Source organism: Oncorhynchus kisutch, linkage group LG25, assembly GCF_002021735.2.
Source record: "Oncorhynchus kisutch isolate 150728-3 linkage group LG25, Okis_V2, whole genome shotgun sequence".
NCBI classification, from domain to species: domain Eukaryota; kingdom Metazoa; phylum Chordata; class Actinopteri; order Salmoniformes; family Salmonidae; genus Oncorhynchus; species Oncorhynchus kisutch.
Window position 1 is genome coordinate 13,957,406 of NC_034198.2, and position 27,431 is coordinate 13,984,836.

Genomic DNA, 27,431 nt, shown 5'->3' on the forward strand with positions numbered 1-27,431 from the left:
TGGAAAGTGTTTTAGGGTAGCACATGCCACAGCTTTTCAACAGGGTCCGAAGTCATGCCAGCAGACGGCTGCTGGTGTCTGAAGTTAATATTGTACCACCCCGAGTTAGCCCTGACACCTTGCCAGTAAACACCTCCTCTCATGGACTCCTACGTCATTACCCTGTCGCCTCACTGTGCTGCTTGGGCCGGGGAGTAAAGTATTTCAACATGCACATCAGCAGTGACTAGCCTTGGTCGTAGGCTAGCTCTTCAACAAATGCTGAATGGGCTGGACATGTTTTAGACCCAGAGAAGATGTCTGAGGTTTTTGGTTTATGGGTACTGCATCTCAATTGATGCCTGTCAATGATTCCGAGTCTCTTTTTTACTTATTCATAGAGTCTTAGCTAGTATATTTGCTTCTCCCTGTGTTCTACAACAGTGTAACTGAAGTGAACTGAACAGCCTCTTCAACAATCAGTGCAACCCATTCTAGGTGTGACTGCGTGAGGCTGTCTGTCTGCGAAGTGTACCTGGGGCTTCTTGGCTGAGAACAGGAGAAAACCGCGTGAACAGAACAAGGATCTGAGCATGGTTCATGCTGCGGCTATGGCTCAGGGGAAGAAGAGACCAGCGGTCCCCCCTCCTGATGGGGGCTGGGGCTGGGTGATCGTGGCCGGCTGCTTCATGGTCACTGTTTGCACACGTGCCGTCACTAGGTAAGTCTGGCAGCTGGAGAGAGTCACTGCAGATCCCCTGGGACCTGACCCAACTCTGGGAACTGTGGAGTGATAAGCATGTGTGTTTATTTTACAGTATATGTGGGCATCCTAACAAATCAGTCTATTAGCAATTTTATTACATGTTTGAGTACAGTTAAGTTTGTGGGACAAATTATGATTTCAAACAAAACTCAACAATCATTTTAACCAAACTTGATGCAGGTTATCCATCCATTCTATAATGGTGGGCTATGTACTTAATAAAGTGTGTGAGTTGAAAGGTATTCAAAAATACTTATTCTCCAATACTTATTATCATCTTACACAGAAATATTGTATGTCCTTTGAAATACATGTGAAAATGATTTTCAAACAATAACACTGTTATGGTATGATGAAATGTTTATAATGTATGTAATACAGGTCAAAGTCAACTCTATTTATAGTGCAACTTGGACTGAGTATGACTTTAGAACAAGACTCCGGTTTACTAAAGTGGCAAGAGGTATCTTGTGTTTCTGCCATCACACTTCCCAGTTCAGGTTACACTGAGTGTCTGGTAAACAACCTGCAGGTCAGAAGCAGGCCTTCAGTATAGAACTACATTGAAGCACAATACACCCTGAGTGAGGATGGTTGTGTTTTAACATCTACCCTTAACGGGGAAAAAACGGGCTTATTTCTGGCAAATAGTTGTGACAAATATTTGACAATATTTTCACATGCAAATGAGTTTTCTGGCAAACTGTTGTGGCAAATTTGCGGTGACTTCTGAACTTCTGGCAAACAAGCATTATGTATACAAATATCAGGTTTTTGGTTACTTTGTGTATTAACAACATTGCTCCCCCCACATCTGTTCAATGCATCGGATGGGGTTGGAGTCCAGGGAAAATAAGCAAGTGTTACCAAATATAACAATGTGCATTTTCATAAGTATTCTAATAAAGTGTGTACATAAAAACGCATTAAGCACGTCTGTAAAACCACAATGAGGACATCGACCTATCATGTAAGTTTTCATAAATCATTCGATACAGTGCAAGAAAAAACGCCAGAGTAGTCTGAATTAGTGGCATTAATTAATGATCACATTTACAACACAACATGCATGGGCATCTCGTCATTAAGACCTTTTGGGAATTTTCCTCGACTCCAACCCCATTCGATGCATTGAGATGTGGGGGGAGTAATGTCTACATAAGGGTGCAAATTATAAACACTCACAAAAGCTCTGACAAAGGCCTTGAGGCCGATATGTAAAGCTTATTAAAGAGCAGTGATACTAGCAAGAGCAGTGTGCGTGTTTCTTATTTTTTTCTCATCATATTCAAGTGTTACCACACACCTGCAACAAAGATAGCTCAGATGTGCGAGTGCCTTTTGAATTTTGTATTAACATTGACATGTTGTGTCTACGTAAACCAAATAACATATAACTTTAAATGAACTTGCTTCTCACAGAGAAAACTGAACTAAACCTAATAAATATACTAAACAATATGTATTCGATGTCTAAACAGATCAAAATAAATCAATACAACTTGAAATCATCAGCATGCTAATGAAGAAAAGAGTAAAGACTGAATATTTCCCAAATAACATTTACAAAAGAGAAATGTGAACACATTGGGGATGTTGACCAGGGGATGTTTAATTGAGCAACTACAGAATTTACATGAGCCAAGTGATGACTGAGCAATAGCTTTTAACCACTGGAATTTTAAAAGATAATTATAAAATAAAAATTAGATCACTTTTTGAGTGAATTTTGGAGATAAGTCCAAAGCTTGTTGAATGCATGCACTGAAACAATCAGAACACACCAAACAAAAACAACATTAGGATACTGAAAACAATTACTGAAAAAAAATGTAATGGTAGACTCAGCGGCTAATGGGCGGATTTGGCTTTGGAAAAACAGCATCAGCTGTTACAATGTTACCTTGATGTTGCTATGCTTTTCACTGAAACATACATTATATATTTTTTTCAGCAAGGAAGCAATGTTTCTGTCTTGTATAAATCCTATATAAACAAACGAGGTAGCTAGTGTAAACTCAGGCTTAGGCTTACTATAGCTACCTTTAAATGTGTGGCCAGCTGTTCCTAGAGAGCCACAGTATACAATATTTTTCTCCAGCCAAGCATTAGCACAAGTGATTCAAACTAATCAACTAATTATGATCTTCAATCTAGACTGGGGACTTGATCATTAAGAGCCAGTTATCTACTAAACTCAGCAAAAAAAGAAATGTCCCTTTTTCAGGACCCTGTCTTTCAAAGATAATTCATAAAAATCCAAATAACTTCACAGATCTTCATTGTAAAGGGTTTAAACACTGTTTCCCATGCTTGTTCAATGAACCATAAACAATTAATGAACATGCACCTGCTCATATGCGTGAACGTGCCTTAGGCATGCTGCAAGGAGGCATGAGGACTGCAGATGTGGCCAGGGCAACAAATTGCAATGTCCTCCTTGTGAGACGCCTAAGACAGTGCTACAGGGAGACAGGATGGACAGCTGATCGTCCTCGCAGTGGCAGACCACATGTAACAACACCTGCACATGATCGGTACATCCGAACATCACACCTGTGGGACAGGCACAGGATGGCAACAACAACTGCCCGAGTTACACCAGGAATGCACAATCCCTCAATCAGTGCTCAGACTGTCCGCAATAGGCTGAGAGAGGCTGGACTAAGGGCTTGTAGGCCTGTTGTAAGGCAGGTCCTCACCAGACATCACCGGCAACAACGTTGCCTATGGGCACAAACCCACCGTCGCTGGACCTGACAGGACTGGCAGAAAGTGCTCTTCACTGACTAGTCGCAGTTTTGTCTCACCAGGGGTGATTGTCGGATTTACGTTTATCGTCGAAGGAATGAGCGTTACACCGTTACACCTGTACTCTGGAGCGGGATCGATTTCGAGGTGGAGGGTCCGTCATGGTCTGGGGCGGTGTGTCACAGTATCATCGGACTGAGCTTGTTGTCATTGCAGGCAATCTCTGCCATGGCCAGCGAAGAGCCCGGATCTCAATCCCATTTGTTGGATCGGAGGGTGAGGGCTATGGCCATTCCCCCCAGAAATGTCCGGGAACTTGCAGGTGCCTTGGTGGAAGAGTGGGGTAACATCTCACAGGAGATGCACTGCAGTACTTACTGCAGCTGGTGGCCACACCAGATACTGACTGTTACTTTTGACCCCCGCTTTGTTCAGGGACACATTATTCCTGTTATTTCTGTTAGTCACATGTCTGTGGAACTTGTTCAGTTTATGTCTCAGTTGTTGAATCTTGTTATGTTCATACAAATATTTACACATGTTAAGTTTGCTGAAAATAAACGCAGTTGACAGTGAGAGGACGTTTCTTTTTTTGCTGAGTTTAGTTGTCCTGTGTGGCTCAGTTGCTAGAGCATGTCTCTTGCATTGCCAGGGATGTGGGTTTGATTTCCACGGGGGGCCAGTATGAAAATGTATGCACTCGATACTGTAAATTGCTCTGGATAAGAGCATCTGCTAAATGTAAAATACTAGTTGTCTCTTCTTCCTGAATCAGGTGTACAAGGCTTGGGTGGAAGAAATGCAACATAAAATCTATTTATGCCTAGTATGGGAATTCATATTATTTTCCAAAATTAATTATTGTTAACAAGTTCATGCATGCAAGAAACCTTGACCTTGACCAGGTGCATTGTAACTGATTGCTTCTGGAAAGAAAGGGAGAATTAACATGTGATTAAGATGAGCTCGCTACTAGTTTAAAGCAATGAGAGATCTAATTGTTACAAAGAATGAATGTATTCATTTATCAGAATAATACATGCATTTACATATCATCCTTTTCAAGCTTGAAGACGATACACTCATTTATCACTAAAAAAAGTGTTATGAGGGAGTGCACCACTAACATCTTTCCAGGTTGTTGATGCATCCTCCTCCCAATGCAGCCTCAACCAACACCACGGGTAGGGGAACGGTATCCATCTGCAAAAGTAAAGTTTTGCTTTGATGTCAAGTTAGCTCATATTGTTGCTACCTTAGCTGTTCTAGCTAACATTCTACTGAACGGTGACACTAGCATATTGACATGCATATTGGTGCTAAGACAGCAAGTTATTCACCTAAAAAATAAGTGTTTAGGCAAATCATTAGTTAGCTAGCTATCACATTAATTGTGAAAAAATAAAGCACAAGCCAAAATGTGTTTCACTCTATCCGATAAAACATGACATTGCTTTTATTTATTTTTGATTGTTTTATTTGACCCCTTTTTCGTGGTATCCAATTGTTTAGTAGCTACTATCTTGTCTCATCGCTACAACTCTCATACGGGATCGGGAGAGACGAAGGTTGAAAGTCATGCGTCCTCTGATACACAACCCAACCAAGCTGCACTGCTTCTTAACACAGCACCATCCAACCCGGAAGCCAGCCGCACCAATGTGTCGGAGGAAACACTGTGCACCTGGCAACTTTGGTTAGTGTGCACTGTAGCTAACACAATTTTAAAGTTTCTTAGGATGTTTAATGAATAAGTTAGACACTCAACGGCAGGGGTTGGAACCAACATTATTTCCCAATCGTTTTGTTCCGACTAACAAAATAAAGTTCTGAACCAGTTCAAACCCCCCAAAAGTTACGGTTTATATTGTTCCTGTTTCTTTTTTAAACTCTGAAATTAATATACACTACCGTTCAAAAGTTTGTGGTCACTTAGAAATGTCCTTGTTTTTTAAAGAAAAGCACGTTTTTTTCCCATTAAAATAACATAAAATTGATTAGAAAGTGTAGACATTGTTAACGTTGCAAATGACTACTGTAGCTGGAAACGGCTGATTTTGGATTGAATATCTACATAGGCGTACAGAGGCCCATTATCAGCAACCATCACGCCTGTGTTCCAATGGCACATTGTGTTAGCTAATACAAGTTTGTCATTTTAAAAGGTAAATTGATCATAAGCTAACAAGCTTAGCTAGCTAACAAGTTTGAATTAAAATAATAACCAGAATTAAAATAATAACACATCTTAGCTTTTTGTAGATAATAAATCCAATGTGAAACATGATAACTATAGTATCCTTAACTAGCATTGAAAAAGTTAATCCATTATTTTCTAATTAAACATTGCTCTCCCTAATTTCTGAATCACCCCTGTAAACGTCAGTAGCTACAGTAGACTATGTATGTTTCAGAAGGAGGGGGAGGGGCAAGTACCTCACACACACACTGGCAAAGATTTTCAGCTGGCAGGCAGACACTAGAGAAAGTTTGAGTGACAGTAAGGGCTTTGCACAGACAGTGAGGGCTTTGCACAGGCACTTTCTTGCGTTTGTTGTGGGACTGAAAAAAAATGCCCATAAAATAACATTATTAACCGATTCCCATGCTTTTAAAATAACGTTTCTGTTCCGGAACAGTATTGATCACTTTAGTTCTCGGTTCTGTTCCTCTAAAAATTGTCCTTATTTTTCAGTTTTTGGTTCTGTTCCCTGAACCGGTTCCAACCCCTGCTCACTGGACAATTTCGGTAAAAACAGCTTCTATCTCAAGGCCATCAGACTGTTAAACAGCCACCACTAACATTGAGTGGCTGCTGCCAACACACTGTCAATGACACTGACTCAACTCCAGCCACTTTAATAATGGGAATTGATGGGAAATGATGTAAATATATCACTAGCCACTTTAAACAATGCTACCTTATATAATGTTACTTACCCTACATTATTCATCTCATATGCATACGTATATACTGTACTCTATATCATCGACTGCATCCTTATGTAATACATGTATCACTAGCCACTTTAACTATGCCACTTTGTTTACATACTCATCTCATATGTTATACTGTACTCGATATCATCTACTGTATCTTGCCTATGCTGCTCTGTACCATCACTCATTCATATATCCTTATGTACATATTCTTTATCCCCTTACACTGTGTATAAGACAGTAGTTTTTTGGAATTGTTAGTTAGATTACTTGTTCGTTATTACTGCATTGTCGGAACTAGAAGCACAAGCATTTCGCTACACTCGCATTAACATCTGCTAACCATGTGTATGTGACAAATAACATTTGATTTGATTTGATTTTGAGGTAGCTAGGTAGATGGCTTTCCAACTGATTTTCCTTCTCCCCCTGACTGGTCACCAATGATTACTGGTCTTAGAACTCATGTGTTCACCAGAAAAGGCTTCTGGTAAACTGTTTGTCACTAATGGCAATAAATATTGTTGCCACAGGTTTGCCACAGATTCAAATAGAATCTTGAGAGAATTGCTTGCCAGAAAAAAAACTCAAGTGAACTGTTTGCTGGAACAAATACATTTTTGTAGGTCTCCTCTAAAATGTTGTTTTTCAAGGTTTCATGTTTCATGCTTTGTTTCCCAGGTGAAGGGGGTTTAGTGAATTGCGTTACTTAAAAAAATGGTTCAGTCAGATGAAGACCTGTTGGGTGAGGGATAAAGAAGGAGATTATAGTCTCACATTTCCATAAGGCAATCCTTTGTGTAGATTATAATTGGAAAACATTTAAACAAGGAAGAGTATGTTGGAATGTCCCTCCCAACATTATTCAATAATTATCAAACAGCAACCTGGTCACTGATTGTTGTAAATTGATAATGCCTGCCCAGATTGTCACCTTGAACCTTTACCCTATTGCACATTGCAATATTAGGTTGGAATTGGAAGGAATGGGTGAAATTTTTACCAAGGGTTTGAGAGTAACCAAAGATAATAAGTCTAGGCAGTTCTGATCCTCTACTTTCTTGATATGCATAAGTGATCCCAAGGTCCTTTAAGGTCTAGTGAGTGAGTTTAAACCCCTAAACCAGCTGTAGCGGACAGCGTGTGTATACACGTTTGTGTGTGTGTGTGTGTAAGGAAACAGCAGGCTGACGGAGGGCCGCCCTGTGTAGGTCCCCACATGTGCGTTCTCTTGCCAGTGCTGGGGAGGACATGAGGATCAGATGGCCGTCACATTCACACTGAGTGATCTGGGCCTTATCGCCTGACTGGTGCTATTCCTCTGTTTGTACAGGTGCAGCCTCTCTGCAGATTCGGACGTAGGAGCTTGTGGTTCATTACCCCCCAAGCAGGCGTTCTTCCCACACGTCCCAGGCTTTTTACAGCTCTCCCCTCAGCTTCGTGATTACACAATTCATTACGGTTGCATCGCTCCCTCCGACCGCTCAGGTCATCACCATGTCTAGCTGGAAAAGAGTAATTACATAATCGAAGAAACCTCAGTGTGTTCTGAGAACATGTGCTGTATACACCAAAATGGTGTGTTGGTGTGTGTGTGCTTGTCAGACTGTGTGTGTGTGTGTGTGTGTGTGTGCGTGTATGCCCACCATTGTGACTTGTGTGAAATTTGTGTCAGATACACCACTAGGAAATATACATTTTTAAGTTCTGAGACATTTTGAAATGTGCAAGATAATCATTTTTTTGTCATGATTTCTCTTCATCTTGATCTTTTTCTTCTGTTCCAGATGCATCTCAATTTTTTTTGTGGAGTTTCAGATGCACTTTGGTGGGGACTATTCAGGGACAGCCTGGATCCACAGTCTGGTGGACTGCACCACTATGCTGTGTGGTAAGTCATCATGTTAAATACTGAAGTAATATGGCTACAGGTTAATCCGCCTCACCTAAAGCCCATTCTTGTGGGAATCTGCTATATACCATCTACTGCTAACAGTCCATATCTGGATAACATGTGTGAAATTCTTGATAATGTATGTGATATCAACAGAGGTATATTTTCTGGGTGAAGAAAAAACTTCAAACTATAACCAGTGCCTGCAACCTGGTTCAGGTTATCAGTCAACCTACCAGGGTAGTTACAAACAGCACAGGGATGAAATCATCAATATGTATTAATCACATTTTTACTATTGCTACAGAAATGTGCTTGAAAGCAGTATCCAGATCCATCGGATGTAGTGATCACAATATAGTAGCCATATCTAGGGAAACCAAAGTGCTGGGCCTAATATAGTGTATAAGAGGTCATACAATACGTTTTGTAGTGAGTCCTATGTTATTGATGTAAAGAATATTTGTCAGTGGTGTGTAATGAGGAGCAAACAGATGCTGCACTTGACACATTTATGAAATTGCTTACCCCTAATAAGCATGCACATTTCCATCAAGAAAATTACTGTAAAAAACTGTTAAATCACAGTGGATTGATGAGAAATGTAAAAATGGTATGGTTGAGAGGTATGAGGCAAAAGTAATGGCAAATTAGTCTGGCTGCACAACCGATTGGCAAACGTACCTCAAATTGAGTAATCAAATTGAGTAATCACTAAACTGAATAAAAAAAATAAAAAACTACACTGTGAAATAAAGAAATTATAGTAAAGATCTTTGGAGCACCTTCAATTACATTTGGGGGAAAAAAGCTACCTCAGCTCCATCATTCATTGAATCAGATGGCTCATTCATCACAAAACTATCTGATATTGCCATATTGCCACTAACTTGAATTATTTTTTTAATTGGCAAGATTAGCAAACTTAGGCATCACATGCCAGCAACAAATGCTGACACTACACATCCAAGTATATCTGACCAAATTATTTAAGACAAGCACTGTAATTTTGAATTCCATAAAGTGAGTGTGGAAGAGGTGAAAATATTGTTGTCTATCAACAATGACAAGCCCCGGGGTCTGACAACTTGGATGGAAAATTACAGAGGATAAAAGCGGACGAAATGACCACTCCTATTTGCCATATTTTCAATTTAAGCCTACCTAAAAGTGTGTGCCATCAGGCCTGGAGGGAAGCAAAATTCATTCTGCTACTTAAAAATAGTAAAGCCCCATTTACTGGCTCAAATAGATGACCAATCAGCCTGCTACCAACCCTTAGTATAGTTTTGGGTAAAATTGACCAGATACAATGTTATTTTACAGTAAACAAATTCACAACAGACTTTTATCAAGCTTATAGGGAAGGACATTTAACAAGCACAGCACTATACAAATGACTAATGATTGGGCGAGAGAAATTGAAGATAAAAAGATTGTGGGGGCTGTTTTGTTAGACTTCAGTGCAGCTTTTGACATTATTGATCATGATCTGCTGCTGGAAAAACATAGGTGTTTACATCCCCTGATATATTGTGGATGAAGAGTTACCTGTCAAACAGAACGCAGAGGGTGTTCTTCAATGGTAGCCTCTCCAACACAGTCCAGGTAGAATCAGGAATTCCCCAGGGCAGCCTTCTAGGCCCCTTACGTTTTTCAATCTTTACTTAAGACATGCCACTTGCTTTGAGTAAAGCCAGTCTGTCTATGTATAGGAATGACTCAACACTATCCACGTCAGGTACTACAGCGACTGAAATGACTGCAACACTTAACAAAGAGCTGCAGTTAGTTTCAGAATGGGTGGCAAGGAATACTTTAGTCCTAAATATATAAAAACAAAAAAAAGCATTGTCTTTGGGACAAATCATTTACAAAAACCTAAACTTCAACTAAATCTTGTAATAAATGATGTGGAAATTTAGCAAATTGAGGTGGCTAAACTGCTTGGAGTAACATATCAAACATATCTAAACTGCTTGGAGTAACATATCAAAACATATTGATACAACAGTAGCTAAGATGGGGAGAAGTTTGTCCATAATAAAGTGCTGCTCTACCTTCTTAACAGCACTATCAACAAGGCATGTTCTACAAGCTCTATTTTTGTTGCAGCTAGACTACTGTTCAGTTGGGTGGTCAGGTGCCACAATGAGGGACTTGGGTTAATTTCAATTGGCTCAGAACAGGGCAGCACGGCTGGCACTTGGATGTTTTAAAAAATATATATTTTTATTTCACCTTTATTTAACCAGGTAGGCAAGTTGAGAACAAGTTCTCATTTACAATTGCGACCTGGCCAAGATAAAGCAAAGCAGTTCGACACATACAACAACACAGAGTTACACATGGAGTAAAACAAACATACAGTCAATAATACATTAGAAAAATAAGTCTATATACAATGTGAGCAAATGAGGTAAGATAAGGGAGGTAAAGGCAAAAAAAGGCCATGGTGGCGAAGTAAATACAATATAGCAAGTAAAACACTGGAATGGTAGATTTGCAGTGGAAGATGTACACAGAGAGCTAACATCATTAATATACACATCAATCTCTCTTGGCTCAAAGTGGAGGATAGATTGACATCATCACTACTTGTATTTGTGAGAGGTATTGGCATGTTGAAAGCACCGAGTTGTCTGTTTAAACGACTAGCACACAGCTCTGACACGCATGCATACCCCACAAGACATGCCACCAGAGGTCTCTTCACAGTCCCTAAGTACAGAACAGACTATGGGAGATGCACAGTACTACATAGAGTCATGACTACATGGAACTCTATTCCACATCAGGTAACTGATGTAAGCAGTAGAATCAGATTTAAAAATACACATTATGGAACAATGGGGACTGTGAAACAACACAAACATAGGCACAGACACATGAATACACACACACGATAACAACACATGGATTTTGTGTTGTAGATATGTGGTAGTGGAGTAGGAGCCTGAGGGCATACACTTAGTGTGTTATGAAATTATTTATGAATGTATTGTAATGTTTAAAAAATTGTATATATGCCTTAATTTTGCCATACCCCAGGAAGAGTAGCTTATACCTTAGCAGCAGCTAATGGGGATACATAATACATACAAATACAAATGGCCATCAGTCAAGTGCTGCTTCAGCAACAGTGATCTGGCATCACACTCGGCCTGGCACTGTCTTGGAATGTGTGGTCTAGACAGGTTGCTCAATGCCCAGGGTAGTCATGAAATGGATTTGGTTCATTGGATGTAAACATATAAGCTTTTAAAAGATAGTTAAGGAGAAGTTAAGCCAGTTTGCCAACTAAGACAACTAGATTTGATATTTTGTACATAACTTTGCTTCCAATTAGGACACATGATGAAGACAATGTCATGTAAATGTGCTTTTTACAATCACACAGCAACGTTACAGTATGCTTAAGTTGAGAAAGTCACAGGCCGCTGACTGGCAATGTGTCCTTGCAACTCAGCCAACCCATTGGTCAGTTTTGGCTGCTTCTCTTAATTTGGGATGTTCCCTGTTTGACCCCCTTACATAGAACAGAAGTTATGTTTTCGTGTTTTTTAAGTGCGTGGATCTTCTTTGGATCTTCTATAGATCTTTTGGACATGTTGATTGCTCTTAAAAAAGTTTTTGGGTTGAATCACAGGATTGTATTTTATTAGTAGGTACACATTAGCGCAGTCGTATTTAAGAATGAAGTACTGAGAACCCCCATGTCTGACTAAAGCAGACACCAGAGAGAGGAGTTTGCTTCTTTTCCTGTTGATTTAGCTCTTGAGAGAACAAAGTCAGCAACACACAGAGAACATCTTGAAATACCAAAACAGTGTCACAACACTATGACCCAACAGAGGGAGTTTGTTTATTTCGCTTGCTCCCAGTGAAATTTGACACCACGATAGAGACTGTTTTGAAAAAGCATGTAAAAATAGACCCTTAAACTGACTCATAGCAGACTCAAGGCTGACTTAGGTAACATGTTCAGGCAGGTGTATGCCAAGGCAAGTCAGCACGGGTCACAGAGGACTGCTGCGGATCACAAACCTCTCTTCTAGGTTCACATTTTGCAACTCTTTGTCTTGTGTTTACTCACAGTATCAATGGTCCAAAGTGACAAAAAAAGTGGCAAAAGAGAAAAATATACTTGCATCTATTTATACAAGTTGAAACTAGCAGTGATGTACACTATATGTGACCCGATTCAGGAAACTAGGCGAATGTCGCAAGTCACGACTTCACAGTAGAGCCGTTTGAATGTAAAAAGTATTTATTAATAAATTTTTTGGCAGAAATGCCTTCTCGAACATGTGAACTTTCATGTGCCTTACTATCAAACTTTTATACCATCTGTAAATACTGTTAAATACTGTAAATATTGTTAAATTACGAGTCTAGTTGGTTTAGCTACAGAAAAAGTCAGTAACCTTCCCGCTAGCCATGATTGGCTGAGATAATGAGTGAGCCGGACATGCCAAGAGATGAGTTTGTATTGGTCTGCCATATAGCCTGCGTCTATTGGAGCTGGTCAGTATGCAGTATGTTTAGATAATCGTGTCGAACGCGGCTTTTCATTTGATTTATTTTTTATTGTGTAGTAAAAACTGCATAAACCTAATGTCAGGTTAAAGTGTACTGTTAGCTAGCTCTGACTGTCGTGAGGTCAGAGCTTTTGGATCAACCCTACTTATTGGCCAGAGCGCTCTGAACGCGAAACACTCTAGATAACATAACAGCCTAACCAGCTCTGCTAGGGCGAGGAATGTTCAGTTAGCTGTTCTCTCGCTCTCTTAGATGTCTGGGATTAGCTGGCAAGTTTGTACAGAACTCTTGGCTAAGGCTTAAGAGGGTGTGAACAATGTTGAATGGGTGTAGACAAATAAGGGCTCTCCAATAGAAGTACCAAAACATTGAAAGACCGTTTTCTCAAAAGTGAGTTTACAAGTTGACCAACTTTCAAAGCAGAATTATGTTCCCATTGTTTGCTCAAATGCAGTGTATGATATAGCATTATGTAGCTCTCTACTTTTATACAATTTAAAAAATCTATTATAATTTTGCAACATAAGACTGAAATCAGTTGGTGAGTTACATATATAGAAAAGGTATGTGGACTCCCCCCTTCAAATGAGTGGATTTGGCTATTTCAGCCACACCCGTTTCTGACAGGTGTATAAAATTGAGCACATAGCCATGCAATCTCCATAGACAAACATTGGCAGTAGAATGGCCTTACTGAAGAGCTCAGGGACTTTCAACGTGGCACCGTCATAGCATGCCACCATTCCAACAAGTCAATTCATCAAATTTCTGGCCTGCTAGAACTTCCCCAGGCAGCTGTAAGTGTTGTTATTGTGAAGTCGAAACATCTAAGAGCAACAGCTGCTCAGCCGCGAAGTGGTAGGCCACACACGATCACTGAACAGGTCATCCGAGCGCTGAAAATCGTGTTTCCTCGACACTCACTATCGTGTTTCCGCGACACTCACTACCGAGTTCCAAACTGCCTCTGGAACAACGTCAGCACAAGAACTGTACGGCGGGAGCTTCATGAAATGGGTTTCCATGGCCAAGTAGCCGCGCACAAGCCTAAGTTCACCATACGCAATGCCAAGCATCGGCTGGAGTGGTGTAAAGCTTGACGCAATTGGACTCCGGAGCAGTGGAAACGTGTTCTCTGGAGTGATGAATCACGCTTCACCATCAGGCAGTCCGACGGACAAATCTCGGTTTGGTGCATGCCAGGAGAACTCTACCTGCCCCAATGCATAATGCCAACTGTAAAGTTTGGTGGAGGAGGAATGAGGCTGTTTATGGTTAGGGCTAGTCGCCTTAGTTCCAGTGAAGGAAAATCTTAACACCACAGCATATAATGACATTCTAGATGAGTCTGTGCTTCCTATTTTGTGGCAACAGTTTGGGGAAGGCCCTTTCCTGTTTCAACATGACAATACCCCTGTGAACAAAGTGAGGTCTATACACAAATGGTTTGTCGAGATTGGTGTGGAAGAACTTGATTGGCCTGCGCAGAGCCCTGACCTCAACTCCATTGAACACCTTTGGGATAAATTGGAATGCCGACTACGAGCCCAAGTCGCGGCAGTAATGTTCCACCATTTAGTGGAAAGCCTTCCCAGAAGACTGGAGGCTGTTATAGCAGCAAAGGGGGGACCAACTCCATACTAATGCCCATGATTTTGGAATGAGATGTTCAACAGGCAGATGTCCAAATATTTTTGTTCATGTAGTGTATCTTATCGGAGCTTAATATTATGCTAAATTGGTGTTCCACCCTTTTTTCCTGTATCTGCATGTTTTATCGTGTTAGGGTGTGAGAAAAGTAAAGAGCTGGTTTGCCCATATTCCCCCTGGGCTACAAATCATTCATACACCTGTCCTTTGGCAACAGTTTGCCAGACATTTGCTTGGATAAAAACAAGTAAGACACTATGTACTGCTCTAGTGCAATACACAATCCGAAGGGTGTAACTTTTTATGTTGCATATTGGTGGGGGTCAGGGTCAACATGTTTCGGTGTCAACAGCCCTTCTAAGGGGGTCTGGGGGACTGATAGTGCCTTGTATCTCAAATTCTCACCTGATGACCTGTTTGTCCTCTCCCTACATCAACATGGGCGGTGCTCTCGTTCCCTCTACTGTAACGGTTTTGACTTGAGGTTATTGTTTGTAGGGTGCCAGGTAGGTTGTGCCTACCAAAGAAGATATAGATTTCTCCTTTTAGTTTGAGAGGGAATGAGTCCCATCTGGTCCGTCAGGTCTACACCAATACAAAGGACTCATGTAAAAGTCAGTGTGGACATACACTTTTCATAAACTCTTAAAACATTGGAAATAACTTCAAAACACTGTTTTCTTTTGCATTGTTTGTATTACCAAAATACATGATCACACACACACATAATAATATAACAATCAATGATCTCTGGTTCCTCAAGAAAAGTCCCGTATCTCAGGCATAAAAAGTCCAGCTCGGTAAAGGAGTTCAGTGAACCCAAGTGACCTTAGTCACGCAATGTTTGTCCGTTAATAAACTGTAGCTAAACCCAGTCTCAATCATACAATCACAATATTAAACTCTTTTGCCACACAACTATAAAGAGTATCAAATCTCAGTAGTCTTCAACTACAACTGACCACATAACTCAACACGGTATAAATCACACTCAAACAAATGAAATACCATATGCAAGTAAGTTGTAGTCAGTCGGTCAGTCAGACAATCCAATCAGCCAACAGATCTCCAGCTGAGAAAGGCCATGAAGAAACAGCGGAGACCAACTGAGATGTGAATGGATCCAATCCTGGTGGTTAAACTTGAGACAACGCTACAAAGCACTCTTTTAAATAGAACAAAACAGAGTAAAAAAGCTTCGGAACTGAGGGTTGAACACATCCTCATTTGCACCACCATCACAACCCCACTTTTGCTTAGCTTATGCTGGCTATTTAATAGGGAATTAAAAGGGGAACCGCCCTATTGGAAGGAGAAGCACTGAGACGGTTCAGACAAATTCAAGGCCGTCACACTACTGCCTGTCTCTGACCCCTGCCATGACAACCAAATGAAATTAGAATGTAGGCAACAACATGTGTTATAGCACTTGGGCTACAGTCGGCAAAGATGGGGAGTTGATGATGACCCGTTTGTCCTCTCCCTGCCTCAGCATGGTCGATGCTCTCTCTCTGTCCACTCTCTCTACTGCCTGCCTTTGACCCCTGCCATAATCATATGACCAAATACCATTATCATATGACAAAAATGTCTGGCCTTAACAATGGGGTTAGCTTATTAACATTAATTACATTAATTAGATTCTGCTTTTATTAGATAAATAATTGATTTACTGGCTGGCATTATGTGTACAGTGCATTTGGAACGCATTCAGACCCCTTAACCTTTTCCACATTTTGTTATGTTACAGCCTTATTCAAAAATGTATTAAATATTTTTTGCCCTCGTCAATCTACACAAAATACCCCACAATGACAAATCAAAAACAGGTTTATAGACATTTTATCAAATGTATTTAAAGAATTTAAGGGAAATATTACATTTATATAAGTATTCATCACAATCCTGTCACGGTGCTCTACGGACAATTCCTTCGACCTCATGGCTTGGTTTTTGCTCTGAAGTGCACTGTCAACTGTGGGACTTTATATAGACTGGTGTCTTAAGGTGCCTTTTGGAAAACTCCAAATGGGCTGTCATGTGCCTTTTACTGAGGAGTGGCTTCCATCTGGCCAATCTACCACAAAGGCCTGATTGGTGGAGTGCTGCAGAGATGGTTGTCCTTTTGTAAGGTTCTCCCATCTCCACAGGGAACTCTAGAACTCTGTCAGTGACCATTGGTCACCTCCCTGACCAAGGCCCTTCTCCCCCGATTGCTCAGTTTGGCCGGGTGACCAGCTCTAGGAAGAGTCTTAGTGGTTTCAAACTTCTTCCATTTAAGAATGATGGAGGCCACTGTGTTCTTGGGACCTTCAATGCTGCAGAAATGTTTTGGTACCCTTCCCCAGATCTTTGCCTCTCAGAGCTTTACAAGACAATTCCTTTGACCTCATGGCTTGGTATTTGCTCTGACATACACTGTCAACTGTGGGACCTTATATAGACAGGTATGTCCCTTCCAAATCATGTCAAATCAATTGAATTTACCACAGGTGGACTCCAAATCAAGTTGTAGAAACATCTTAAAGGATGATCAATGGACACAATCTGAGCTCAATTTTTGCAGAAATGTTAATGTTATCATTATGGGGTATTGTGTGTACATTGATGATCAATTTTAGAACAGGCCTGTAATGTAACAAAATGTGGAAAAAGTCATGGGGTCTGAATGATATCCGAATGCACTGTAGCTAGCTAGCTAGCTAGTACCAGTCTATTATGAATTGTACAGTGTAATTAGCTAGCTAGCTACAGATAACTGACAAAATAAAGGAAACACCAACATAAAGGTATTGGGCCACCACAAGCTGCCAGAACAGCTTCAATGCACCTTCGCATAGATTATACAAGTGTCTGGAATAAGCTTTGGTGATTACCATTTTGTTACTGGTGGTGGAAATCGCTGTCTCAGGCACTGCTCCAGAATCTCCCATAAGTGTGTGTGTGTGGATTAAGATCTGGTGACTAAGACACGCGCACACACATTGGGTTGAGATTAGAGGTCGACCGATTATGATTTTTCAACGCCGATACCGATACCGATTATTGGAGGACCAAAAAAAGCCAATGCCGATTTTTACAATTTATTTGTAATAATGACAATTACAACAATACTGAATTAACACTTATTTTAACTTAATATAATACATCAATAAAATCAATTTAGCCTCAAATAAATAATGAAACATGTTCAATTTGGTTTAAATAATGCAAAAACAACGTGTTGGAGACGAAAGTAAAAGTGCAATATGTGCCCGAACCAGGAACACAACGACAACAGCAGAGCAAAGGGAACAACCACTCCAAGTCTCAGAGCTTCACATCGGTTGCTAAACAGTGCTGTGCTTGCGAAGAGCTGCTGGCAAAACGCACGAATGTGCTGTTTGAATGAATGCATGCTTATGAGCATGCTGCTGCCTACCACCGCTCAGTCAGACTGCTCTATCAAATCATAGACTGAATTATAACATAATAACACACAGAAATACAAGCCTTAGGTCATTAATATAGTCGAATCCGGAAACTATCATCTCGAAAACAAGATGTTTATTCTTTCAGTGAAATACGGAACCGTTCAGTATTTTATCTAACGGGTGGCATCCATAAGTCTAAATATTCCTGTTACATTGCACATCCTTCAATGTTATGTCATAATTATGTAAAATTCTGGCAAATTAAGCGGCCCAAAATGTTGCAATACACTGACTCTGCGTGCAATGAACGCAAGAGAAGTGACACAATTTCACCTGGTTAATATTGCCTGCTAACCTGGATTTATTTTAGCTAAATATGCAGGTTTAAAAATATATACTTCTGTGTATTGATTTTAAGAAAGGCATTGATATTTATGGTTAGGTACACATTGGAGCAACGATACGCACCGCATTGATTATATGCAACGCAGGACACGCTAGCTAAACTAGTAATATCATCAACCATGTGTAGTTAACTAGTGATTATGATTGATTGATAGTTTTTTATAAGATAAGTTTAATGCTAGCTAGCAACTTACCTTGGCTTCTACTGCATTCGCGTAACAGGCAGGTTCCTCGTGGAGTGCAATGTAATTAGGTGGTTAGAGCGTTGGACTAGTTAACTGTAAGGTTGCAAGATTGAATCCCATGAGCAGACAATCTGTCGTTCTGCCCCTGAATGAGGCAGTTAACCCACCGTTCCTAGGCCGTCATTGAAAATAAGAATGTTCTTAACTGACTTGCCTAGTTAAATAAGGATTAAATAAAGGTGTAAAAAAATAAATAATAATAAATCGGCCAAATCGGTGTCCAAAAATACAGATTTCCGATTGTTATGAAAACATGAAATCGGCCCTAATTAATCGGCTATTCCGATTAATCAGTCGACCTCTAGTTGAGATCTGGTGACTGAGACACACACACCCTATGCTGCACCATTGAGAGCATCTTGACTGGCTGCATCACCGCCTGGTGGGGCAACTGCACGGCATCCGACCGTAAGGCGCTATAGGGAGTAATGCGTAAGGCCCGGTATATCACTGGGTCTGAGCTCTCTGCCATCCAAGTCCTCTATACCACGTAGTATCAGAGTAAGGCCCGACAAATTGTCAAAGATTCCAGCCACCCAAATCTGGAACCAACAGGAGCCTAGACAGCTTTTACAACCAAGCCATAAGACTGCTAAATAGTTAGTTAAACAGTTAACCAAATAGCCATCTGCAGTGACCAGTTTTTGCACTAAACATTTTGGCTCATCACATACACTGCTGCTACTGTTTACTATATGCTACTTTGTTCCTAGTTATATGTACACATCCACCTCAATTACCTCATACCCCTGCACTTTGACTCGGCACTGGTACCCCGTGTCTATAGCCAAGTTATTGTCACTCATTGTGTATCTATTATTACTTCTATTATTCCGTGTTTTACTTTTCTATTATTTCTCTATTTTCTTTCTCTATGCATTGTTGGGAAGGGCCCGCAAGCAATATTCCCTAAAAAAAAATCTGCACTGAGCAAATTTCAGGTCTTCGAAGCACAAACTTGAACATTGTGAAATTTCTGTGCAATTTCCTGTAAACACTGAGGCTGTTCCCGCTTTAAGTTACAGTTTTAGCAGTGGCCAAGTAGGCTACTTGATCATAATGTAGGCCTAGCAGAGTGGCCTAACATAAACAACAATGAGTGGTGTTCAATGTAGACCTACAATCCATGAGACCTTTGAAAAAAACATGCAGGGCTTGACATTAACCTGTTTACCCACTTGTCCTTCAGACGAGGTGACTGAAAATGTTGTGTTGTTTGATGCAAGAAACCACTTTATAAAATATAATTCATTATTATTCCCATACCAGGAATACAGAGAATCAGATAAATTATGCTGCCCTCTGCCTATTGGCTACTTAGCTTAATCAAGACCGTCTCAAAGTACAACACTGCCCCTTTAAGACAAAAAAAAAAAGCTATTTTCAAAGATGGCTAGAAATGCACACATTTTGTGCTCTTGTAGGAAGCAACTACTCCCCCATTGTTGAAATGAGCTAGAACTGGGCTAACAACTAACTAGCAAAGAATATGAACAAATGTGCACAGGTGGCTACATGCCAGGGGTGGCAAAAGTACCCAATTGTTATAAAAGTAAAGATACCGTAATAGAAAATGACTCAAGTAAAAGTGAAAGTCACCCAGTAAAATACAACTTGAGTAATAGTCTAAAAGTATTTGTTTTTAAAGTATCAAAAGTAAATGTAATTTCTAAAATATACTTAAGTATCAAAAGTATAAATAATTTCAAATTCCTTATATTAAGCAAACCAGACTGCACGATTTTCTTGTTTTTTTAATTTATGGATAGCCAGGGTTCCCACTCCAACACTCAGACATAATTTACAAAGAAAGTATTTGTGTTTAGTCATTCCGCCAGATCGGATGTAGTAGGAATTACCAGGGATATTGTCTTTAAGTGCGTGAATTAGACAGTCCTGCTAAGCATTGAAATGTATCAAGTACTTTTGGGTGTCAGGGAAAATGTATGGAGAAGAAAGTATATATTTTCTTAAGGAATGTAGTGGAGTAAAAGTAAAAATTGTCAAAAATATAATTAGTAAAGTACATATACCCCAAAAAAACTACTTAAGAGTTACTTTCAAGTACTTAAGTAAACATACTTAAAGTACCTTACACCACTGCTTCATGCAGTTCTCGCTTTGATCTCAAAACAAGCGCATCTACTCATGACTGGTCATGCTGTCCAGTTCAAATGAATGATCCAATATGGCTATGTCTATTTGCATATAGGCCTACTGCAGCTCTGATTGGTTATGGCGCACCGGTCTGTGTTGAGTACAGGCCTGAATCATGGAGAATACGTGATTGGAGAATGGAGAATTATGGAGAATTAAGTGAAATTCAATCTCGTGATTCTCTGTGCGGGCTGATATTTCATCTGTGTGGCAGTCCGAGGTGCAGCTCAGTTTAGAGGGAAAATTGCCCCTATATAAAAATGTCATTATTAGTCCAAACCTGTTGTTTATGACGCATGTGACGAATATAATTTGATGTGATTTTGATTTACAGTACTCTGCACTCCCCGAAAAGATCTTATGCTCTGTACATTTCTCCTCTTTGATGTTGGCACCTCCATTACGGGCAAAGCTACTTTTTCTGTAGGGTGAACACTGACTCACTAAGTGCTGCTCATCTAAAACTGCAGTTCAAAAGGAAAAAGATCACCATACTGTGTTTTTGTTGCAAGCTTAGGTAGCTAGCTAACGTTAGCCTAGCAAAAATAGCCAACCTAACATTGCATGCATCAGTATCACTCGGTATAACACTCTTTTTACACAATGTTATCTCATCACCAATAGTTCGCTAGTTACACAACAACATAGGAATACATGTATAAAATGTTAATGAACTTTTACTCGTTTGAATCTTTCCAAACATGTAGCTACCTCGCCTCAGCAAACACCACAAAGAGAAAGAGAGAGAGAGGGGTGGTGCGTGCTGCTGAACTGTTAATGCAGACTAAAGCAATACATGCAGACCGATGAAAAGGTCCCCGTCCCCCCCCCAGCTCAAGCTACGTGCCTGCACAGTCCCATACTAACATGTGTACTGTGTTGTGATTGAAGCTCCTCTAGGCAGCTTCATTGGGAACCGTCTCTCGTGCCGCATCGCTGTGATCCTTGGGGGCTTCCTGTCCTCCATCGGCCTGGTCCTCAGCTCTTTCGCTACCAGCCTGGAGTACCTGTACCTCAGCCTGGGGGTCCTCACAGGTGGGTCCTCCCTGACATCCTCCTGACCCACTCAGACAGGCACCTAAAAGGGCAACTGCAGTATCATTAGGAACCCCTATAAATCACACGTCATATAATTCAGGGATACTGGGTAGACATACTGTACCAAAAACATGCCCTACTATGGATCATGGCATACCAACAAGAACCTTTTCCTCTTTTGATTTTCAGGTATTGGATTTTCCCTCTGTTACACCCCTGCCATTGCCATGGTGGGGTCATATTTCTGTGAGAGGAAAGCCCTGGCATACGGGATCGCCATGTCAGGTAGTGGCATCGGGACCTTCATCCTGGCCCCTGTGGTCCAGCTGCTCATAGAGCACTACTCCTGGCGCGGGGCCCTACTCATCCTGGGGGGCGTTGTCTCCAATCTGTGTGTCTGTGGGGCCTTACTGCGCCCTATCACTCTGAAAGAAGAAGAGGAGGCCCATGGTCCGGTCCCGTTGGATACCGACTGTGGATATAGGGTCAAAGCTCAGGTGGTGAGCACGTTAGAGGAACCTCTGGCGATTAACAACAGCAAAGACAGCCGCTGCTTCAAGTCTATGCAGGAGTACCGCTTCCTGCTGATGCCGGACTTCCTGATGCTGGCGGTGAGCTTCTTGTTCCTAGCCAGCGGCTGCAGCCTGCCGTTCGTCTACCTTGTGCCCTACGCACTGGATGTGGGCGTAAGCCACCACCAGGCCGCCTTCCTCATGTCTATCCTGGGGGTCATAGACATCGTGGGGAACATCACCTTCGGCTGGCTCGTAGACAGGAGGTAGGCCTGAGTTAAGATTTTGTTCCATTGAACATGCCACCACAACAAAGGTATTTTAATTCCACGAAGAGTGCCTCTGTCCCGCCTTGCTCTTTGATAGGCCTGCAATTCCTTTATTTGGACTGGAAGACAGGTCCAAAACATACCTGTATTTGTTGAGTTGTGTCTTTCTGTAGGTCTTCCTCTGCAACATTCCACTTGGAGTTTGTATGAAATCAGAAGCCATGCTTTAACATAAATACAGATCCAGCCTTTTCTTATTCAGTTTTCACTTGGTTTTTGCAGTGTCACTTTTTACTGAACTGTCACCTAGTTTTTGTAGTCTCACCTTTAAGCAGGGATCTCCAAACCTGTTCCTGGAAACCTAATGTACCATCCTGTCTTTTTTCGCTCCAACGCTGATCTAGTGCACCTGATTCTAATACTTAGCTGATTGAAGCTGAATCAGGTTAGTTACAACTGAGGTTAGATTGAAAACCTACAGGAAGGTAGCTCTCCAGGAACAGGGTTGGAGAGCCCTGCTCTAAGAAATGGAGCTGTTACCCAATTTTATCTTGAAGGTGAAAACAGCTGGTTTCATCAAAGAAGGCACACTTCTAAGAAAACCCACATTAATTTCACATGATCACGTGAATTGTTCCAAAAACACGTTTTCATGTGATCACATCTGATCTTATGTGAAGTTAATGTGATAACGTGATTTTCCACCTTAAATAATGACGTTTTTCTGTAAGGACATGAACAGTTGAGCCGCAGATCATTCAGATGGTCAATATGGGAAATATCCCACTGGGCACAGACGTCAAGTCAACGTCTAGTGCACGTTGGTTCAATGTAATTTCATTGAAATGACGTGGAAACAACGTTGATTCAACCATTGTGCCCAGTAGGATGTGTTTTTAGACTGATTGTATGCACCCCCCCCCCCCCCCCCCCCCCCAGGTGCCTGAAGAAGTATCGTAATGTGTGCTACATGATTGCAGTAGGCATGGAGGGACTTTGCTGCCTCTTCATCCCTCTCCTGCGGACGTTCGCCCTGCTGGTGCCTTTCTCTGTGCTTTATGGGTACTTCGATGGCGCCTACGTGGCCCTCATACCTGTGGTGACCTCAGACATTGTGGGGACAACTAACCTCTCCTCCGCTCTGGGGATTGTGTACTTCCTACATGCCATTCCTTACCTGCTCAGCCCTCCAATAGGAGGTGAGTGTCCTTGTGTTGAAAGGAAAGGGATGAAGTACTAACCGTTCATAGCACAGGAGGTGAACAAAAGATATGGGAGTAAATGTCCACGCGTTGTTTGCTGATCGCAAAGTGGTCTTTATGAAAGCTTTTACTGGTAAAAAAAGCCGTGTTTGGGCCATTGTTATTGCTTCACTAAAAGCTTTGCCAAATACCACATTTGCGAGCAGCAAACAATGAGCAGACATTTACCTCCCACTGGGCACAGATGTCAATTCAACATCTATTCTACGTGGACACAAAGTTGATTTAACCATTGTGTGCCCAGTGGGCTTCTTTCTAGACCTCTCATATACTCCCTCTCATCAGGTAGAGCAAGCCTGCTGGTCTCTTTGAGAAAAGGCAACAGCAAACAATCTCACTTATAGTATACCTTATGTCATTCTTAAGTGACCCGCTTATTCAGTCCTGATTCGGAAATGATTTAGTAGTTGTAGAGTTATTAAAGAAATCTTTTGTCATGTAGGGCTGGTTTCCCGGGAACAGACTAAACCATTCCGGGAAACTGGCCCGAAGAGTACACCATGGATGTTAGATATTGGCGTTATGTAAAATATATTTTTTTGTCTTGGATGCAAAAATGTTGCATTAAGTGCACCAATAGCTTGTTAAATTACCCACGAGTGTACTTTTACTGATTTAAAAATGATTTATTTTGTATTTATTAACACATACATTATAGTCAGCAAGTCTTCCATCCATCAAGTTAAAGCCTAAGTGAATGTTCATATCTCCTTCCTCCTCCTCCTCCCTCCGCAGGCTGGCTAGTTGACACCACAGGCACCTACACGGCCACCTTCTTCCTCAGTGGCTTTGCCCTCATCTCCAGCTCACTGGTCATCAGTACAGTGACTGGGATACGCCACTGTCGCAGGACCCAAAAGCACAGAAAAAACAATAAAGACACAGACCCCAAACAGGATCCTTGTCAAGGCAGCCGATCAGACTTCTACATAGCCTCAAGTAAAGATGTGAACCCTTCAACCAACACAGCAAATTCTTAACATTGGACGCTTTTGTGTAGTTTTGCATTTGTTTTGTTGGAATACCAAAGTATATTGAAGATTATGAGAAACAATGGTCAATTGGTACACATAATCTAGCGTGGTAGTTCAGGTTTGGGATTGATTTTCCTCAGAATGAGCCGTTATAAACGGACACTAAATGGAATGTAAATAATTCAGCCGGAACCAGAACAGCTTCAGCTGAAATATGGAATTTTCCTTCTGATCTGTCTATCAAAGCTGTGATATTATTGCTCATTTTATGTGCATTTCCCTTTCAGGGTTTCCATGTCTGTCAATCCAAATGTAACGGAAGAAGTTGATCAATTTCAATATCTGAAGATTCAGACAGGGTGTTTGTAATAGATTATTTCTGAAGACAACAGTCTTCCAGTTGTTTCGTAAATACTTGATATTGACATGGGAGGTCAGCCATAGTCTTTCACTCCTTTGTGAACGACTATGATCTATTGAAATGAATGATAATGGGAACTTCCTTAAGACTGGAACTTAGAAGTTAATAATGAATTAGTCATTATTCATTTATAAAGGTATATGCATTTTCATACCAATTTCCTATACAATAATTGATGACATTAAAAGACAGGATGATTTGCTTTACATGTGTACACCAAATGTATAGCTTTGTAAAGATATACAAAATGTATTATTACATTGCCACTTGTTACTTTGTAGTTACACCAGAGGGCTAGAAGGACAATTATCTTGTTCCATATTAGAACAACCCTTGTCTGACCCTTCTGAGCTTAACGTAAAAGCTATAGGCTATCTCAGCCATATGACTTCATAACACACATTGGATCCACTTAGAAAAAAAGGTGTTATCTACACTGAAAAATATATATAAACACAACATGTAAAGTGTTGGTTCCATGTTCCATACTCACAAAAAAAAGCTTATTTCTCTTAAATGTACATCCCTGTTACTAAGCATTTCTCCTTTGCCAACATAATCCATCAACTTGACAGGTGAGGCATATCAGGAAAAGGAGATACCTAGTCAGTTGTACAACTGAATGCATTCAACTGAAAAGTGTCTTCCGCATTTAATCCAACCCCTCAGGAGGCTGATTGAACAGTCTGATACTTACATAGGTGCACCTTGTGTTGGAGACAATAAAAGTCCACTATAAAATGTGCAGTTTTGTCACAATGCCACAGATGTCTCAAGTTTTGAGGGAGCGTTCAATTGGCCTACTGACTGCAGCAATGTACACCAGATCTATTGCTAGAGACTAGAATTTTCATTTCACTACCATAAGCCGCTTCCAATGTCGTTTTAGAGAATTTGGCAGTACATCCAACCAGCCTCACAACCGCAGACCACGTGTAACCATGCCAGCCACATCCAGCTTCTTCACATGCGAGATCGTCTGACACCAGCCACCCGAACAGCTGATGAATCTGTGAGTTTGCACAACTGAAGAATTTCTGCACAAACTGTCAGAAACCATCTCAGGGAAGCTCATCTGTGTGGTTGTTGTCCTTACCAGGGTCTTGACCTGACTGTAGTTCAGCATCGCAACCGACTTCAGATCCTGAGGCCCAATTGTCAAGCCATTCATCCTCCCCCATCACCTCATGTTTCGGCATGATAATGCAAAGACCCATGTCGCAAGGATCTGTGCACAATTTCTGGAAGCTGAAAATGTCCCCAGTTCTTCCATGGCCTGTATACTCAACAGAAATGTCACACATTGAGCATGTTCGGGATCCTCTGGATCGACGTGTACGACAGTGTGTTCCAGTTACCAACAATAGTTAAATAAAGTTTAAATAATTTAAATAAATAACAGTAACTTCGCACAGCCAATGAAGAAGAGTGGGACAACATTCCAAAAGGCCACAATTAACAGCCTGATCAAGTCCATGCGAAGGGGATGTGTCGTACTGCATGAAGGAAATGGTGGTCACACAAGATAATGACTGGTTTTCTGATCACGCTCACTTTTTTTTAAGGTATCAGATGCATATATGTATTCCCAGTCATGGTACATCCATAGATTAGGGCCTAATGGATTTATTTCATTTTACCGATTTCCTTATATGAACTGTAACTCAGTAAAATCTTTGAAATTATTGCATGTTGCGTTTATATTTTTGTTCAGTGTAGAACCTAAAAGAGTGTTTTGTTGTCCCCATAAGAGAACCTTTTGAATAGCAATTTTTGGTTCCAGCTAGAACCCTTTTCAGTTCCATGTAGAACCTTTTCCACAGAGGGTTTAATGGAGTTAGATGAAAGGGGAGGTGTCCTGGTATCCTTGGATTAATTGCAAAGGCACCACTATGTCATTGTAGCTCATGGTGCCTGTAACACCAGGGTAGTATGTTCATACGTAAAATGTATCCAACCATGACTGTAAGTCCCTTTGGATAGAAGCCTCTGCTAAATGGAATCTATCACAATTTAAATGTATTCTCTCACAATGTCCAGAAGAAACCTAAGAATTTATGTTGATATTTCTTTAAATAAAATTATTTTTTTAAATCATACAGTAGTGGAAATATAGCCATTTGTGTATTGTAAGTGTAAATAAAAGTGCAGTAAAAGCCTATAATCCTAAAAGCACATATAGAATACAATAATATACATTTCACAACTATATC

The 27,431-nt window shown here is 40.7% G+C and overlaps 1 protein-coding gene across 1 annotated transcript; it reads left to right on the forward strand.

Annotated features, from left to right (window-relative positions):
* The first annotated feature begins 23 nt into the window (after positions 1 to 23).
* Positions 24 to 27,317, forward strand: LOC109870510 (monocarboxylate transporter 12-B). Its single transcript, XM_020461034.2, has 6 exons — positions 24 to 700; positions 8,224 to 8,327; positions 21,634 to 21,777; positions 21,970 to 22,558; positions 23,501 to 23,760; positions 24,559 to 27,317. Exons 1-6 carry the CDS (start codon positions 573 to 575, stop codon positions 24,801 to 24,803), a joined length of 1,470 nt encoding a protein of 489 aa, XP_020316623.2. The 5' UTR covers positions 24 to 572; the 3' UTR covers positions 24,804 to 27,317.
* The last annotated feature ends 114 nt before the right edge of the window (positions 27,318 to 27,431 follow it).

Bases quoted from the DNA above. Each gene is read 5' to 3' on its own strand.
- LOC109870510 (XM_020461034.2), top strand. From the start codon at position 573: ATGGTTCATGCTGCGGCTATGGCTCAGGGGAAGAAGAGACCAGCGGTC. The intron at 8,328-21,633 runs GTAAGTCATCAT...TTGTGATTGAAG, and splicing joins CTGCACCACTATGCTGTGTG to CTCCTCTAGGCAGCTTCATT. The intron at 22,559-23,500 runs GTAGGCCTGAGT...CCCCCCCCCCAG, and splicing joins GGCTGGCTCGTAGACAGGAG to GTGCCTGAAGAAGTATCGTA.